The sequence below is a fragment of the Crassostrea angulata genome, chromosome 4 (assembly GCF_025612915.1).
Source record: "Crassostrea angulata isolate pt1a10 chromosome 4, ASM2561291v2, whole genome shotgun sequence".
NCBI lineage: Eukaryota > Metazoa > Mollusca > Bivalvia > Ostreida > Ostreidae > Magallana > Magallana angulata.
Window position 1 is genome coordinate 33,239,256 of NC_069114.1, and position 16,673 is coordinate 33,255,928.

A 16,673-nucleotide genomic window follows, 5' to 3' on the forward strand; every position below is an offset into this window, starting at 1 on the left:
GATCAATGTTTTTTTCAATATGACTTACCAGATTCACATTCTCTTCCATCCCACCCTGGCAAACATTTACACGTGAATCGGCCAACATTGTTCATCATCTCACAGACTCCACCGTTCAGGCAAGGACTGTTGATACACCAGTCATCTATGTAAAGAGATTATTTCAGAAGCTGTAAACTTCACAAATGGAAGGACACAAATTAGATTTATTAATCTATTGATCACCTTCAAATGACTTTAGTTCAAGTTCATGACACACTTTCAAATGAAGGGCAATTTCTGTTCATAAAATGTGTTTTTATATTGTTATGGACCCTTCCCACACCCCAAAAATTTTTTTGGGCAAGAAACAGTAACAAATTTTCCCTAACACCTAACTTGACAATCAATTGTCAATTTCAATTGCAGTCCATCTATTCTATGATATATAATATATTAACCATAGTATTAAATTATATATGCCATCAAAGGTGAATACTTTATTAAAAGTATTATAATCATTCAGAGTTACCAATAATGGTACAGTCCATTCCTGACCATCCGTCCACACAAATACAGCTGTAACTGCCCCTAGTGTTCACACAAGATCCACCATTTTTACATGGTGAAGTAAGGCATTCATCTGGGTCTTCAGAAAATAGATATACATTGAATACTATATTATATAGTTTCAAAATAAAAAAATCTGAGAAGCACTTGCATTTTTCACAAGATAATATTCAATGCCATGTAATCATAACGTACAGCCAACCAAATCAATCTAAATTTGCTTTTTTTTTGAATTTGTTTATTATGATTTACATAATAAATGATACAATCTGTTTTAAATACATGTCATACAGATGTAAAAGCGGCTTTTAACATATTGAAAAACACGCATTTTACACATGCTATAAATGTCCAAGAGTTTGTGAACAACCTTCATTTGTGAAAATTTATCAAAAATACACACTTTTTAAATATGTATAAAATACTGTTTATCCAGTATTTTTTGCGATGATCTAATTTTTGCTTTTTTTTCGCGATCTCTTTTAAATCGCAAATAATTGAAGTTATTGCCTATATCATTTTCAATAAGGAAGTTTTTTAATCGCAAAAAATTATTGATGCAAATTAAAAATGTTACTGATTTTACCCATTTTCGCAAATTTTGTGATATGCGGAAAAAACCACAGATAATTGGTAACTACTTTCTCGCAGAAAATTGTGTGTGGTTGATTGACTATCAACCATCCAATCACAAAAAAACTCCCTTTTAAACAATATTTGGTTTACAGTACTCTAGTGAACAAGAGCTGAGGATATAATCCCTACCCTCATTGCAGCGAGGACCGGTCCAGCCCTGGGGACAGCTACAGTAGAAGGACCCGAATGTCTCCATACAGGTGGCTCCATTCAAACAGGGGTTACTGGCACACTCAAACTCATCTATAGAATAAAGTTGCAAGCATTCATTAATATTAGACAGATACCACATTACTAATTGTAGATATTGCAGGAGTACATTCATTTTTAATAAAATGCAAAACTTTGTTATCATATTATCAACTTTACATAATAAAAGAAAATCAAAATCATACATGAATTTCAGTAGATTAACATTGCTCTTCAAAGATGTAAAAGTATAACCTCACCTCCTTCGCAGTGCTTCCCCTGGAATCCAGATAAGCATTCACACCTGTAGCCGCCCTGCATCTCGATACAAGTGGAGTTGTGTTTACAGGGCTTAAGGAGACTACACTCGGGGATGTCCTGGTCGCAGTGGCTCCCGGTCCATCCCGGGTTACAGATACAGCGGTAGGAGCCCATGGTGTCTATACACTCCCCGTGCCCTGTGCAGGGCAAGTCCATGGTCAAACACTCATTGATGTCTGCAAGTTAAAAATACTCCGTGGTAAAAGACTTATTATTGCCAGAGACTGTAATACATGTACATCCAACATTACAGATATAAAAACTATGATCATTCCTCCAATGCTATCTGCAGTAATTACATGATTTTACTTACATATGATAACATATAAAAGTCTATATGCATAAGTTCTTTCACATGTTATGAGGTTCATATGAAAAAGTGCAATTGATATATATCTGAATTTTTAAGCTGCATGATCCAAATAGTTACTATATTTCTATCTACATGCACAGTATTTATGAATGTTTGTTCAAATTTAATCTCATTCTTTTTTTAAAGATCAGTCACAAAGAATGATAAAGTGTAAAACATTTGGTCTGTATTACACTGATACTATAGCTGCATAAGTACTTACTGATATCACAGTTCTGCCCAGTGTACCCCGGGGGACATTCACACTTATAGGATCCCTCCAGCTCAATACATCCCAGCGAATTCTTGCAGGGATTATTCTGACATTCTTTTACATCTGTCAAATGAAAAATCCTTGTAGTTTTATTTCTATTAATTTGTGTATTAAGAGGAAAAATATTAGAGCATGAACTAAAGTTTTGTTTTACCTTAGATTTTCATGTATCTAATCAAAAATAGACAGAAATAATCTGACTTCTCACCTATAGTGCAGTTATCACCGGTCCATCCAATGGGACAGGTACAGATGTATCCACCCATCAGATTACGGCAGGTGCCCCCGTTAGAACACACGTTACCATACTCCACACATTCATGGATATCTAAGGAGAGAAAGGAAGACATCAGGGTTAGGGGGCACATACAAAAATACAGATCCATAACTAATTTCTAACTTTTGACTTATAGTAATAATTGTCAAGAAAACATCAATGCATGAATCATTTTCCCACTGCTATGAATAATATAGTTAAAATATCAAATCAAGCCTCTAAAAGATCGCATCATAGCATTTGATTTACTGACCTCTTTCACAGTACTTTCCAGTCCACCCTGTGGGACAGAGGCATCGGTATGACCCTGGAGTGTTCAGACAGGTGCCTCCATGTTGGCAAACATTATTTACACATTCATCAACATCTACAAAATAATACAAAATAAAATAAATACCCCGGTAATGAAATTCCACTGGTTCTACAAATATATACTATATAGACTAGTATGAATGGTAGCGGTATATATGTAGTAAATGGTTTACCCGTCTCGCACAGTGTTCCTGTCCAGCCCTGGGCACAGCTGCAGTAGAAGGAGCCAGGCCTGTTAAAGCAGGTGCCCCCATTCTGACAAATATTTTCCTGCACACACTCATTAATATCTATAAAAAACAAAAGACAAAACACACATAAATTAAAAACGATTACCAGATATTCTTTTAAAATTATCTACATACACACGGTACGTTTTAAATAGGAATTACATTTCAAATCTATGTTTACTTACCATGTTCACAGTTTTTGCCGGTTCTGCCCTCTACACACATACAAAAGTAGGAGCCAGGGGTGTCAACACAGGTACCACCGTACAGACAGATGTTCTGTACATCACACTCATTTTTATCTGTAACAAAAAAGTACCGAAACCAAAAATTAAAAAACAAATAACCCCAAAATTATGCAGTTTGGCAAAAATTCCAACTTTAAGAGGAGGGTACTGACTGATTTCACACTGGACTCCTTCCCAGCCCTGATCACATTTACAGTAGTAGCTCCCTATGGTGTCCACACACGTCCCACCATTCATACACATGTTCATGTTGCATTCATTGATATCTGAAAGAAAAGCAAGGTAAATTTTATGGTTTGTGTTTGGGTTTTTTTTTTTACATTAAACTTACATGTAATTGTATGTACATGTATTGGTAGTTGCATCATTCTGACAGGTGCAGAGCTTTTTTATTTTTACTGCTTTATATAGACATAAAATAAAGAAGTTAAGTTTGATTATTGATAAATGATATACACTGTGCAAACCACAATACTGGTACACTGTACATGGACTCTGGTAGATATTGTTATACTTACTGACTTCACAGTTCTGACCAGAGTACCCTGGGGGACACACACAGATGTACCAGCCAGATATTGACTTCAGACAGGTGCCTCCATGTTGACAGGGGTACCTCATACAGTGATCAATTTCTATAATGGATGAATATTTCTGGTCAGACCATAGTTTTACATGTTTACACATGCATAATATACATGTATAAAAAAAACAACATATGTAATTGATTTGCCCCCCCCCCCCTCCTTTCAAGAATTTATAAGAAAACTTTACTTACGCCGCAGCATCCCAATAAATCTAGTAACCAATATCACAGAAAGTAGAATTCTTTTTTATCTTTCATATAAATGTATTTCTTGACTTTTCTCAAAACTACTTTAATTAATAACATTGAGTGCCATACCAAATGAAGGCCCCACAGGCAGTGTGGGGGTGGATGGGTGGATCGGGTGGTAGGTGTGTTCCATTTCGTGGGTCCAGTTAGCAGGCTTCATCTCAATAGTACAGCTTCCTTTCTCCAAGAACAGCTTTCCTACATCCACATACGTTTTGGCACCGATTTTCTTGTTTTGAGACTTCGACTCTAGGGTGTTAACAGCATTGGTCTGTAGACCACTCGTCATGGTATGGGCAAAGTAAAGGCCAAACTGTACCTTCCTGGGGGTGACATATCTGGTGATAGAAGATGGTAAAATATGTACACTGTTTTATGTAAATTGTGCATAAAATAGAGACATGTGTACCAGTACATTTAGTATTAAACATTACATGTTGAAGCATTCTGATCTTTCTTACTTGAAGTCCTTAATGTAACACTCAAGAAAATGGGGATCTAAAACACTGTCTGTAAAACTCTTCTTGACCTGAAAAAATAAATGAACTGATTAATTAATAGCCTTTACTAATTTTTTTTTTAAGCTGTACATTGAATAGATAAATAAATTTTACTGAAAGATCAGACCTAATGAATAGCATCACTTACGTCTTTGCAGAAGAGATCCTGCTGTTGTTTGAACAGGTAATGGGCCCTGTCAGAGAACTCGATGGGGATACTCTGATTGTACAAGTCACAGGTAAAACGTACTTCTGTCGCAGCTGCAGCACAAAAATGAAAACCATTCAAAGTTCTCAATCACAGATGTTTAGAACAATCTTTACAGTTAAATTTCTTCTAGCATCCCAAAACTTTTCTATTTTAGGAATTTACAACAATCAAGAACAAAATATAATATCAATTCCTTTTCATAAATAACAAGCAATTCTCTTCTTTTTTAAGAATTTACAACAATGGGAACAATCAAACTTTGACATTAATTCCTTTTTTCATAAAGAGCAAGGAATTCTTACAATACATAATTTTCCCTGGTCCCTGGGTGGCTGGGAAGTCGATGGTTCCTGTGTGGGCGATATCAGTGGCTGTGTGCATGGTGTAGTTTGTGACCCTCATGTCGATGTGGTACCGATTCCAGATCAAGTTCAGGTCCCCTACATCCACCAACTCAAAGCCGTCCTTCAGACGATGAGGGGCCATGTCCTTCAGTATGTGAGTGATATTCTCTGTCACGTAGGAACCCATTGGTGTGTTAAAGAGGAGATGGAATTTCACATTGGATGGGAAATGCCTGTAAGAAATAAATAAATTAAACGCGTTTTTTGATAACTTGAAAATGATTTCAAATGTCTGTAAGAAATAAATTATACATGTTTTTCCCAACTTAAACAAAAATTGGTTTCCATCTTCACTCTAGAGGTACAGTTGTGTAATATTTTGAAACTTACGTAAATTCATCAATTTTACAGTCCTGTAAAAACTTGCCAATGGATGTCCTTTCCACATAGCGACGAAGCTGCAAGAATATGCCAAATACACATGTTAAAAATAACCTTTATAAATGAAGAACAAAACCTATGATTTAGTATGTATCATTTTTAAAATACACTTACATCATCACAGAAATTAGCCTGCAAGCTTGCAAACTTTGGCGAGTTTCTGTTTGTAAGATCTGAGGTATACTGGAAGTCATAGAGTCCTGTAGTAATGTTGGCATAAGTGGAATCTGAAAAAGAAAATATGTTGCAAATCTAAAGATAAAAAAAAAACTTTTTTCTTCTTTGGAATTTCATCAGTAAAAGTTTTGTGAATATCTGTAATACATCATCACATTGTTGATTCAGCCAATCCATGATGAAAACAATGCATTGGGATTGTTTTGCTAAAAATTGATGCAACAAATAAGGTGTGAATTTACCTGAATAATTTCTAAAAATTTATAATTTATAATCAAAGCAATCTCTTACCATAGAGCACATAGACAGTAGATGATCCGTGAATGTGGGAGGGATAGAGCGTGAGCCCCGGGGTTGATGCAAACACGTTAGAGGTGATGATGTCCAGGGAGCTGTGTAGAGAGGAGGGCAGGAACAGCGTGGACGGCATGATGGTGACTGCCGTACTCCAGACCACGTCAAAACCGGTCTTATCCAGAATGACAAGGTCGTGACCCACCAGGTACGTGTACAGTTTGGTCAGAGCCTGGAGGTCAGTCTGTATGAACTCGGGGGTGCGGGTCCGGATCAGGCCCTTAAAGTGCTCTGGGGAGAAGACTGAGGGGTGACGGAAACGCAGCTTGAACTTGGCCTTTGTGTAGGATTGTCCAGGATCCGGGGCCCTGGAAATAAATTACGGTATTCATGTGTATAAAGTAATAAACAAATGAAATTATATAATTAAAATCATTCTTGTCACAGTTAATTCATGTACATGTACTGGTATAATAAACATCATTATTATTCAAATAGTCATTGATGGAAACTAATAAGCAGGAATGAGAACAGGTATATGTACTACCATAAATGTCACTAAACTAAATACCTCAAGTGATTATCAATATATGTACTTACATGTAATCAAACATTTTGCAGTCAATGAAGGAGTGCTTTAGTGAAGATGACATGTATATTTTCTCAATCTACACAAAAAAAAAATTAACAACTTCAAAATTAAATAATCATTTCATAAATTACACAATACCATAGGAAATGTTAAAAGTAACAGAAAGCAATTGACTTACAACAGAATTCAATTTGACATTCATGAAAACTTACATCTTTACAGAATGCATGAGCATGTCTGATAAACAGAGCAGAGTTCCCATCCTCCAGTCGAGGGTCGTAAGTTAAATTGTATAAATAAACTGTAATGTCTGCAATCACAACTTGTTCTCCTGAAAAGATACATAATTATGATTTACTATCGACATTTTAACATACCGGTACACTGCAAAGCCTGAACTTTTTAAAATTAATGTCAATAAAATCGAGATTGACTGAAAAAGCATTAAACCCACTGTAGTTACATATAGATTAGAAAATATTTTTTGAGCTTCATCACACAGATGCATAATTTTTAATTAAAGGTAAGATTCCATTCAGGTTTATTTGATCATATCAAATACAAAGAAGGTTTCATCATAAAAAATAATGCTGCAAGAGTTGGTATAGACAGACCTGTGGATGGGGGTACAGTCTTGGTCGGCTGTATGGTAGTTGTTTCTCCCAGATTCAGTGTTATATTCAGGACATCTATCGTGGTGCCTCCCAGCGGTTCAATCAGAAGGTTACCTATCATTCTTAGTTCCTTATGCTCTGAGTCAATAACTCTTTTAGCATTGTCTATAACTATCTGTAAAATGTCACTCCTCATGTTGTTGTAAGCTTTTCCTTTGAATCTTAAATGCACTACAACTGTTCTTGGATCTTTTCTGTAAAGAAAGGAAAAAAAACAGAGGCTAGTTATACACATTGTTATGTAAAAAATATCAATACATTACAAAATGTTAATAGTGTAAATGTGAAAATGTAAATATAATGTTTATAAATAGATATGCTGGTACATGTACTTACCCAAAAGCTCTAACTTGGCAGTCATAATATCTCTCCCTCAAAGGGCTTAATCGAAAAATTTTATCGAGCTAAAAATATAAAAGTTGTGAATTAGACATGCTACTTTTCATTAAAATAATGGTAATATTTCACTATTTAGCAAAATAAATATGCAGGTTTAAATACATCATTAGGATTGACAACCTCTCATGGTCCTAATGACATTTGAATTATAAACCTTCAGTAAATTCTTACATCTCTACAGAAGGGGACAGCGTAGGAGTTGAAGGCGAGGGAGGTGTTGTGGTAGAGGTCACTGGTCCAGTCCGTCAGGTTATAAACACTCACTGATAAATTGGTCAGTGTTGCATCTACAATGGAATCAAAGTACTAAAAGTACAGACAGCACAAACCCTGTGTGTTCACATTTCATAAATTACCATCTGGTACATTTCAGTCACAAAGATTAGTTTAAGGGGCCCTACATGTTCACAGGAGAAATTTGCCAAGTATGTATAGGTGTTAGTCAACAAATATTCATTGTAAGGTAAAACATGCCAGTGATTGCAAAGCTTGAAGAAAAAGGCACCCTAAACTGAAGTTAAAAAAAAACCGCTGCTTTATACTTAGCCTTATAAGAATGTGTATGTTTGTGTGCTATTGTACCTATGATTTCAATATCTGGTCCCCGAGTTGGGAGTACAGGTGGATTTAGGATCTTATTGATATCCACAATAAAGTCCCTAAACTTGAAATATCTCAGACCATCCTTGTCCTCATAGGTAGAGTGTGCCCTCAGTATCTTCTCTATCTCCTCCCTAGTGATCTGACCATTGAACACAAGGTCAAAGAAAACCTGCGCTCTCTTTCCTTTGCTGGAGCTATAAATATATATCAAGAAGAGATGCTTTGATTATGTGGAGTTAAATAGCTTTCACTTCCTGAAATGAAGTGTTCAGTGACAGTTAAGTATGAAAATCATTTCTTTAACGAATCATTTCCACCACTCCTATATTTTAAAAATGAAAATAATTAGATTCTACAATTTTGACTAAATTTTGTAACAATGGCATGGTCATCTGATTTCATTTTACTTTGATAATCTAATACTTGTTTTCTTGAATCTTCAAGTTCAAGTAACCAATTTATCTTTCCATGTCTACCAAGGGTCAATGCACAACAAGCACTTTTATGGGCTTTTTAAAAAAAACATTGTAAAGCCCTCAAAAAGGTGAATGCACACAATTAATCATTGAGCCAGATATTATCACCATAATTTTGGAAACTAAAAGCTACATGTACTGGTATGGATTTTCTTCATGCAATCATCAAACTTGAGAACATCTAATATCATTTATTTCTGTTGAAGTTATTTTCAAGATTTTCCCCGACCTTATAAACATTGTTGATGTAATACCATAACATAGTCCACAAAAGGTAAAACCCGGTCAGCAGCCACAGAACACAGAAGAAACAGCTTTATCTTATGCTTGCTATTAGGCACTAAACCCAAAATAACATGAGCCTCCTCAAGTGAAAAACAGATAAAGCAATTAATTATTGTATTGTCCATCATTGTGATCTTAGCACCATCAGGTGATGTGTTAAGACATGTCCATAACAGGAACTCTTGTCTTCTAACACCATCAGCTGTCACAGTGGGTATTGTTGCCACTGCTTGATCACTGATCTACAAACCTGACAAACAGCCATCACTGAACTTAAAAGTGAATGCTACATGCCATCATGTCAGAACTGAATGTTGGAACCACAGTATTACATTATAAAAAGGAAAAAACAACCTCCCCCTTCTGATATCAACAGGCATTTTTTTTAATATTGAATGAAAAAAGTTTCTGACAATTTGCTAAAATTGTATGGAAAAATCAAAGGACTTTTCTTGCCCTAAAAACTTATTCAATTTGGACACATCAAAAATACATTAAATGATTTTATCTGTAAGTATCATTTGGATACAATTTACAGTAGAAAGAAATAGATTTGATAATTAACAGAAAAATGTTCAGATCAATTTTGTTTCCAAGGATTGAATCTTTCTAACATGTGAGTAGCCTAGTAATGGGAATGGAATGTTAATGACAATATCTTTATTGTATCAGTATACACTATACTTTATAAAGATGATCTATGACTGCACTTAAATCCATTCTAATATCAAAGTATATAATAAACCTGCTAAATGCAGAAAACATTTTCAAAGAAAATAACATTACTGAAGTTTATTAAGGACAAATCATTACTCATCCAGAATAGCCAAATAATAAAAAATTTACCAAAATTTAAAAAAAAAAAAAAATTTGCTTACACTAGTCCTCCTGAGCACTTGCATGTGATGGGAGATCCCGCTGTTGCTCTAAGGAAAAGAAAGAGATTAGAAATGCATACAATTTATCAATTACAATTTTTGTTTTGTATGACCATACATTCAAATTTAAAATATATAATAATTAGAGGTAGATCTAATTTTAAACAATCATTTTAAATTAATGAACTATTCTTTATTACAATTCTTACAACAGATTGTTTTTATCAACTCTAAATAAATTCTCAAATTAAAGTGTGAATAAAAATGACAGTGAATCTCTCCTCCCACATTAAGATATTGCTCACTTGATTTCTCTGACAGCGCATTCTTTGTATTTGCCAGCTAATGGACTGTCTCTTAGATAGCTGTCAATCTGCACAAATAAATTTTTGAAAACTCAAAGAGAGAAGCTAAGCTGAAATGACATGGTACACAGGGGGAAATGGTACACTAGTTTTATAACAGACATCTTACATTATTCTTTATTATCTACAAATGCAAGTGATTTATCATGTAGGTACCGCTTCCAGGATACATTTTCTTTACACTATTCTTTTGATCTCCTATTCTTAAATCAACTTTGACATATGTCCACAACAAACAGTATGAGAGAGGTTGATCATTCATAGTTATTTTCAATTCAATTTTTTTCTATTCTTTATAATTAAGATAAGATAACGCAATATTTACAACGCACACACATTTAATGAATTCTAACATCCCAACATAAATCTAAACCCTAAAGTCATATGATACTTTTATTGATCGATTGAGTTAAATGTATTCAGGGAAACAGCTTGCTGTTTGAATTTAGACACAACAGTCAACTTTCTTCATTATGATTAATTTTGAAAAGTTTTGATTAAATGGATTGTTTCATTGAAGTAATAATTTAGTTACCTCTGTACATAGAGGAAGTGCCAGAGCCTTTGCTTCTGCTGATGACAAGTTTCTCATGGCTTCATTATACTCCCTGTTAAGAATCGGCATGTTCATCCTGGCTTTATACAAATCTAAAAATATAAGGTAACAGAATTTAAGTATTTCGCATTCATCTATAAAAAAGGAGAGATGCAAAAAAAAGCAAAACATATACAATAATGTAAATATTTCATTTGAATATACATATTTAAGTAGTACATTTAATGGGTATAGTAATAACTTGTAAAATTAGAATAGCTGGCATATACTACGTAATGCAATAGCTAGTCCAATATTTTCTCTGTAACTCTGTATAGGGAATTTCTATCATGATGCCTACTGGTATTTGTGTTATATAATACTCTTTGGTTTACTTTTTATACTGATTTCAAAACCTGAACAAATGGAGTTAGTGCATTTAATGCATCACACTTACTGGATTGGAATTTAAAATTGTAAAAAAGAACAAAGAAAATTTCAAAATAAACATGCAACCTTACTGACTTGACTTTAGAAGAGGTTTCAAAGCAAATATTTTGTCATTTATTACCTTTATGTTCAAATAAAAACTTTTTTCAAAACATTAAACACGGACATCTAAAATATCTTGAATGCTTTCCTAAACATGCCTTGTAAAATCGATCGACATAAATGTTCAAGTTAACCAGATCCAATAAATGTCATCACATTCAATTCACCAGTTCATATCAGGTCATACTGAAATATCCTGAAGGTATAAATAAACTATTTATCTAACAGTTAGGTGTACCTTTATAGACATGATGGTAAATAAGTGATTTGATACAGTAAACTTATTTGATTAAGTCAATTCGATGCAATCCATGAAGATGCATGTAGAACATAAAGATGTTTAAATAACTAAACACTTATCAATACTTCAAACAAAGAATAAAGAAGATGGGGGAATAAGATGGCGCAAATGCCAATTCGGTGTAGTAGTGAAATACAATTTTGAATTTATTTTTTCCCAATTAAATCTATTCAAATATATTATAATACAAGTTTGCAAAAGCACAATTTTTAACTATATTCAGTTTTAATATATTTAACAAAAGATAAGAAAAAAAATATTGCCTGAAATTTTGGTGGTATCGAACCCATAACATAAAAACCCTAGATATATATATAAAGATTAGCATATGTCAGGTACTCTAACCACTGAGACATTTCAGACACATCAAAGTAGGCTGTTTAAAAATTACGTGTGACTTTGACCACAAATTTATGGACTTGTATTATATTTTCAAAACGTTCAATTGTTTGGGCACAAATTATATTTTTAATATATAGTGTGTCATCTCTCCACATTTTTGTTGATTAAAATCGGTTTGTTTTCCAATAGACCTAATTCAGACTATGAGAAAAATACGGAGCACAGACCCACTCTATAAAAGGAAATGCCTTGAAGTTCTAAAAAATGACAGTATTTGCAGGTTTTGATACGTATATGCCTGTTTGAGTCGACATATTCCAAGTATTAAACATATTTTTAGGATAAAAATCAATGATATATTAAATATATATTGTTTTAAATGATTTTTTAAAAAAGTATCAGATTTATTTATATTTTAATTTTGCAGTAGCTTGTCCGACCGTGTATGGGCATTTTACACGCCTTATCCACCCATCTTCTTTAAGATAAGTGGTGTTCAAAGTAATTGTTGTAAAATTGTGTTTAGTGTTTACCCGACTTTCATGACTATATATCACTATATTGATATGCATCCCCATCATAAGTGATTTGTAAAGGAAAGGTTTATAACCTATATACGAAAAAATCAATTTGATTTTTGTAGAATACATACAATACTTTTTTTCTTTACAAATTAAGATGGGGAGTACCAGCTGTACCTCCTTCCACGTCGACTCAACTGAGGTTGTAATCAGAAGATCTCGGTTTTTAAGAAAATTTAAGACTACCTATTTGTATTTAAAGTGTTTCTGAATGAAAACCATCTCCAAAAACACACAGAATCTGTAACTGTTCAACATCTTCATGATCATGTCGTTTGCTATTCCTCGGTTGAAGTTTGGCGCCATATTGCGCGTGGAAAAGAGAAAACTAAATACGAACAATATAATTCCGACAAAAACTTACCATGGTTATACAGCCCAGGATCTGCAAAGAAATTTTGAGAGAGTTAGAACTTGTTCAAAGTATTTGAATATTACATAGATTTTGTTTAAATAATCTAAATTTCAATATAAAAAATCTAAAATTACGGAAATTCAAAACCGACACAGTTTTCTTCCATAACGAAAAAATAACTGTAGGCTACTGAGCATACAAAAATAATAGATTTAATTTAATATTCTATATATGTCATTTCAATGAAAACATAGGAGAAATATAACAAACCAAATAAATTCTGAAAACAACTTTCCTTTTGATTGGTGTATTTTTGGTAAAAGAAAAAAATCTTGTTTTCATCAAATAAATGAATACTTAAATATCTTTTACAGAATTATTGGATTGATATTATTGATTTCCGTACCCCCCACCCCCCCCCCCCCCCCCCCTTCCGAAAAAAGCAAACAAAAACCTGCTCAACTCCTTCACGTGTATTAAGATTGCTTGATATTTACATTTACAGATATAAAAGAAGTACATATATCAATGATATACTTACTCTCCATCAGCAGAAAGTAAATTAATAATCCGATTCCGAAAGCGATTAACAATGCACCGATCAACAACAGCAGAACGAGACCGAGTCGCTTCTGCTTCATTCTCTCCTCGGATTTAATGGATTTCCGGCTGTTTATTGTGGAATCACTGCCCGATTGTCCGTGAATAAATTGTGTATTCCCGCCCCCTAGTTTCCCGTCTGGATCCTCCCCATGTCTGTGGGAGGAGTGGTGGTGGCGGTGGTGATGCTCCCTTCTGTGTAGTGAATTATAGTCGTTCTTGTTACCCCCACCCCGGTATGATGGATACTGAAATAGTTTGAATGAAATTATTACAGATGTAATTTGCTTCTCAAGTTTGGATTTTTAGAGAAAAGTTGCGTAATTGAAAGGCAAAGAAAAAAAAAAGGAAAAAAAAACAGGTGCAAGATCAAAGAACGGACGTTTTATTTTTCTGTAAACAATTTTGAAAAGTCGTAAAACTAATCACATTTAATGGTCAGATCTTAATACATTCTAAACATCTAATTAGAAGGAATTTTTCAATGGTGCAAAATGCAATTCAAATACTACTTCTCTAGAAGTGAAATAAGGTAAAATTTTAACACACAGAATTATCAAAATGATGTCGATAATCACGTATACATGAATTACGTATACAGTCAATTAAATAAAGGATCACAAAAATCACAATATGTAAAATCCAAAATATCTCAGAAAAATCACACAGAAAATAAACAACTGGGGCTCAAATTTTAAATCCCAAGTAAGAGACCTTTTTCAGTTGAAATCGCAAACTGATCTAGTAAAACAAAGCCGTCCCGATAAAATGCACATATATAATTTAGTGAATTTTAATTTTCTTACTTCACGAACCATAATGTCTAATACCACAATAGACTTGGTTCCCCTTGTTGTTTATCCGAGGTAACACATTGCAAATCAGAAGATGTTATCTTGACTTTAAAGTTTTATATCCGCACAGATAACATAGAAAGGTTATGAAACAGCGCTTCTCCCTGCAGCAGCTCATACGTTTAACGCTCTTTATACGACCGATTACCACTTTATCCAACTAAATCTGCAGCCTAATTTTTCATTACGACCCGGGGAAAGGCGTCAACAATAACCAGGGGGTAATGAAGACATTTTGCGTATATATTAATCGTACGTATATAGGTAAAAAGGAGATCGTGACCATGATGCACAGACACAAGTTTGCATCCTGCAGTGTTTCCGGCTATTCAATGCATGCCAAACATTTTACGAATTAAATTTATACAGTTTTTACGCATTAAACTAATCAATTTGGAGCCGACGTTTCATACCTTCTAGGGAGAGGGGTGTGTTAGTAGTAAAGACCTTAAATACACATGTTAAGGCTATTGATGTATGATAGTTTATAAATGTGTGGTAAAATATAATGTATATTTGTAGAAATGCAAATGTAGCTAAGGTATTCATTATTTTATACTTCAAATTTGTTATCCCCAATAATTTGTTGTGTTACTAGTAGGTATTCCATGAATTTAAAATTGAATATTGGAAAATTTACCAGTTTTAATTGAGTGGGGAAAATGAATGCATATACACATTTATATCTATATCAGATGTGTTCTGATTTTGTTATGTATAGACCAATACATTTCATTGATGACTATTTTAAATATTTAATCGTACATTTGCTGACAATTCGTGCCTTATTGGATTTCATCACTCGCGACCGTATTTGATCAATCAAAATACTCAAATAATGATTCCTTATTCCATAAATATAGCTGCACCGGTATGTCGAGATGGATCACCGAGTGTAGTGTACTTTTAAATAAAGTTTGCTGTCGTGCATTGTAATCGAATGACAATTGAAACAATTTTACAATTAATTGCCGAGTGGAGTGATTTCTAAAGAAACACAAGTAGATGATCAGGCACGTAACATCGTTTTTGAAAGGGGGGGGGGGGGGCAGACTCATCCCAAAAACCTTGACAACCCCCCCCCCCCCCCCCCCCCCAAAAAAAAAAGGAAATTTGTAATTTCCCAAAATCTTCAAAATATTCAAGAACCTAATGGGGGGGGGGGGGGGGGGAGGGGGCTGGCGTAGTATATAATTTCAATTTCACTCCGAATTTCTTATTTTCATATCAATTTTTTACATACTCCCAAGAAAAGGGAGGGGGGCAACTCCATGATAATTCAATTTTTTATATGTAAATTTTAAAAAATTAGTTGCTGCGGGAAAAAGTGGGGGGGGGGGGGCAGGCCCACCTTACCCTCCCTGATGCTACGTGCCTGATGATATTGTAGCCCATTAATTCTTCGTGCATTTATCCAAATGCTACCAATCTTGTTTTATGCAACCAAGCCAACAATATATTTTTTAACCACATTTTGTTACGACAACCCCCACCCCCCCACCCTCCCACCATTTTCTCTACTCAGGCAAATGTTCGAAAAGCTTTTCCGGTATTTGTTTGTGCATATATCAATGGCAATGGGCAAAAAAGATATGGATGATGAAATAACATTACTTTGATGCTGCTAGTAGTACCAAAATTTCTTTACTTTTTAATGAAGTTTTGTAATCAACAAATGAGTGACCAAAGTCCCCCAAAAAACCTTAAATATAATATAAGTAACAATTTTTGTCCTCTCTCACGAAAATTAACACAATGGTGCATATATAGAGCCATAACTATGCATTTTATCAAAAGGATATTTATTTTAAAAAATTAATGGAGTTAAAACAGTTTCCTGCCATGATATATGCATCACCATTGACAGGACAGGAAGGGTACAGCGAGTAAGGTAATCGTGGCTGCTTTATATTACTACTAACCCAACCGTCCCAAAACGTCCGTAACAACTGGCATGTGTATGTCACGATAAACGCTCAATTGATGTAAAAAAAAAATCGGTTTTGAAATTCTGCATGTTTTTTCGTGGTTTTTTTTTTGGGGGGGGGGGGGATAAAGATGGAATAAATGTTGACCACATTACAAAATAAG

General features: G+C 34.1%; 1 protein-coding gene across 4 annotated transcripts in view; it reads right to left on the reverse strand.

Annotated features, from left to right (window-relative positions):
- The window catches only part of LOC128180010 (fibrillin-1-like), a 41,481-nt gene extending 28,320 nt beyond the window's left edge, over positions 1–13,161 (reverse strand). For 3 of the 4 annotated variants that reach the window (XM_052847749.1, XM_052847747.1, XM_052847750.1), the window contains exons 1-28: positions 12,960–13,069; positions 10,998–11,110; positions 10,403–10,470; positions 10,098–10,145; positions 8,438–8,652; positions 8,027–8,142; positions 7,793–7,860; positions 7,397–7,650; positions 6,995–7,113; positions 6,791–6,858; positions 6,188–6,558; positions 5,834–5,946; positions 5,669–5,736; positions 5,237–5,511; positions 4,872–4,984; positions 4,685–4,752; positions 4,293–4,561; positions 3,907–4,023; positions 3,541–3,654; positions 3,326–3,442; positions 3,084–3,200; positions 2,852–2,965; positions 2,530–2,649; positions 2,271–2,384; positions 1,635–1,871; positions 1,315–1,428; positions 512–628; positions 29–145 (exon numbers count right to left, since the gene is read on the reverse strand). In XM_052847749.1, coding sequence (XP_052703709.1) covers positions 29–145; positions 512–628; positions 1,315–1,428; positions 1,635–1,871; positions 2,271–2,384; positions 2,530–2,649; positions 2,852–2,965; positions 3,084–3,200; positions 3,326–3,442; positions 3,541–3,654; positions 3,907–4,023; positions 4,293–4,561; positions 4,685–4,752; positions 4,872–4,984; positions 5,237–5,511; positions 5,669–5,736; positions 5,834–5,946; positions 6,188–6,558; positions 6,791–6,858; positions 6,995–7,113; positions 7,397–7,650; positions 7,793–7,860; positions 8,027–8,142; positions 8,438–8,652; positions 10,098–10,145; positions 10,403–10,470; positions 10,998–11,093 — 3,727 coding nt within the window. In that variant the 5' untranslated portion in view covers positions 11,094–11,110; positions 12,960–13,069. Of the gene's footprint in view, positions 1–28; positions 146–511; positions 629–1,314; positions 1,429–1,634; positions 1,872–2,270; positions 2,385–2,529; positions 2,650–2,851; positions 2,966–3,083; positions 3,201–3,325; positions 3,443–3,540; positions 3,655–3,906; positions 4,024–4,292; positions 4,562–4,684; positions 4,753–4,871; positions 4,985–5,236; positions 5,512–5,668; positions 5,737–5,833; positions 5,947–6,187; positions 6,559–6,790; positions 6,859–6,994; positions 7,114–7,396; positions 7,651–7,792; positions 7,861–8,026; positions 8,143–8,437; positions 8,653–10,097; positions 10,146–10,402; positions 10,471–10,997; positions 11,111–12,959; positions 13,070–13,137 lie in introns of those variants that run through there. The other variant, XM_052847748.1, reaches the window with a different exon arrangement.
- Between the last annotated feature and the right edge of the window lie 3,512 nt (positions 13,162–16,673).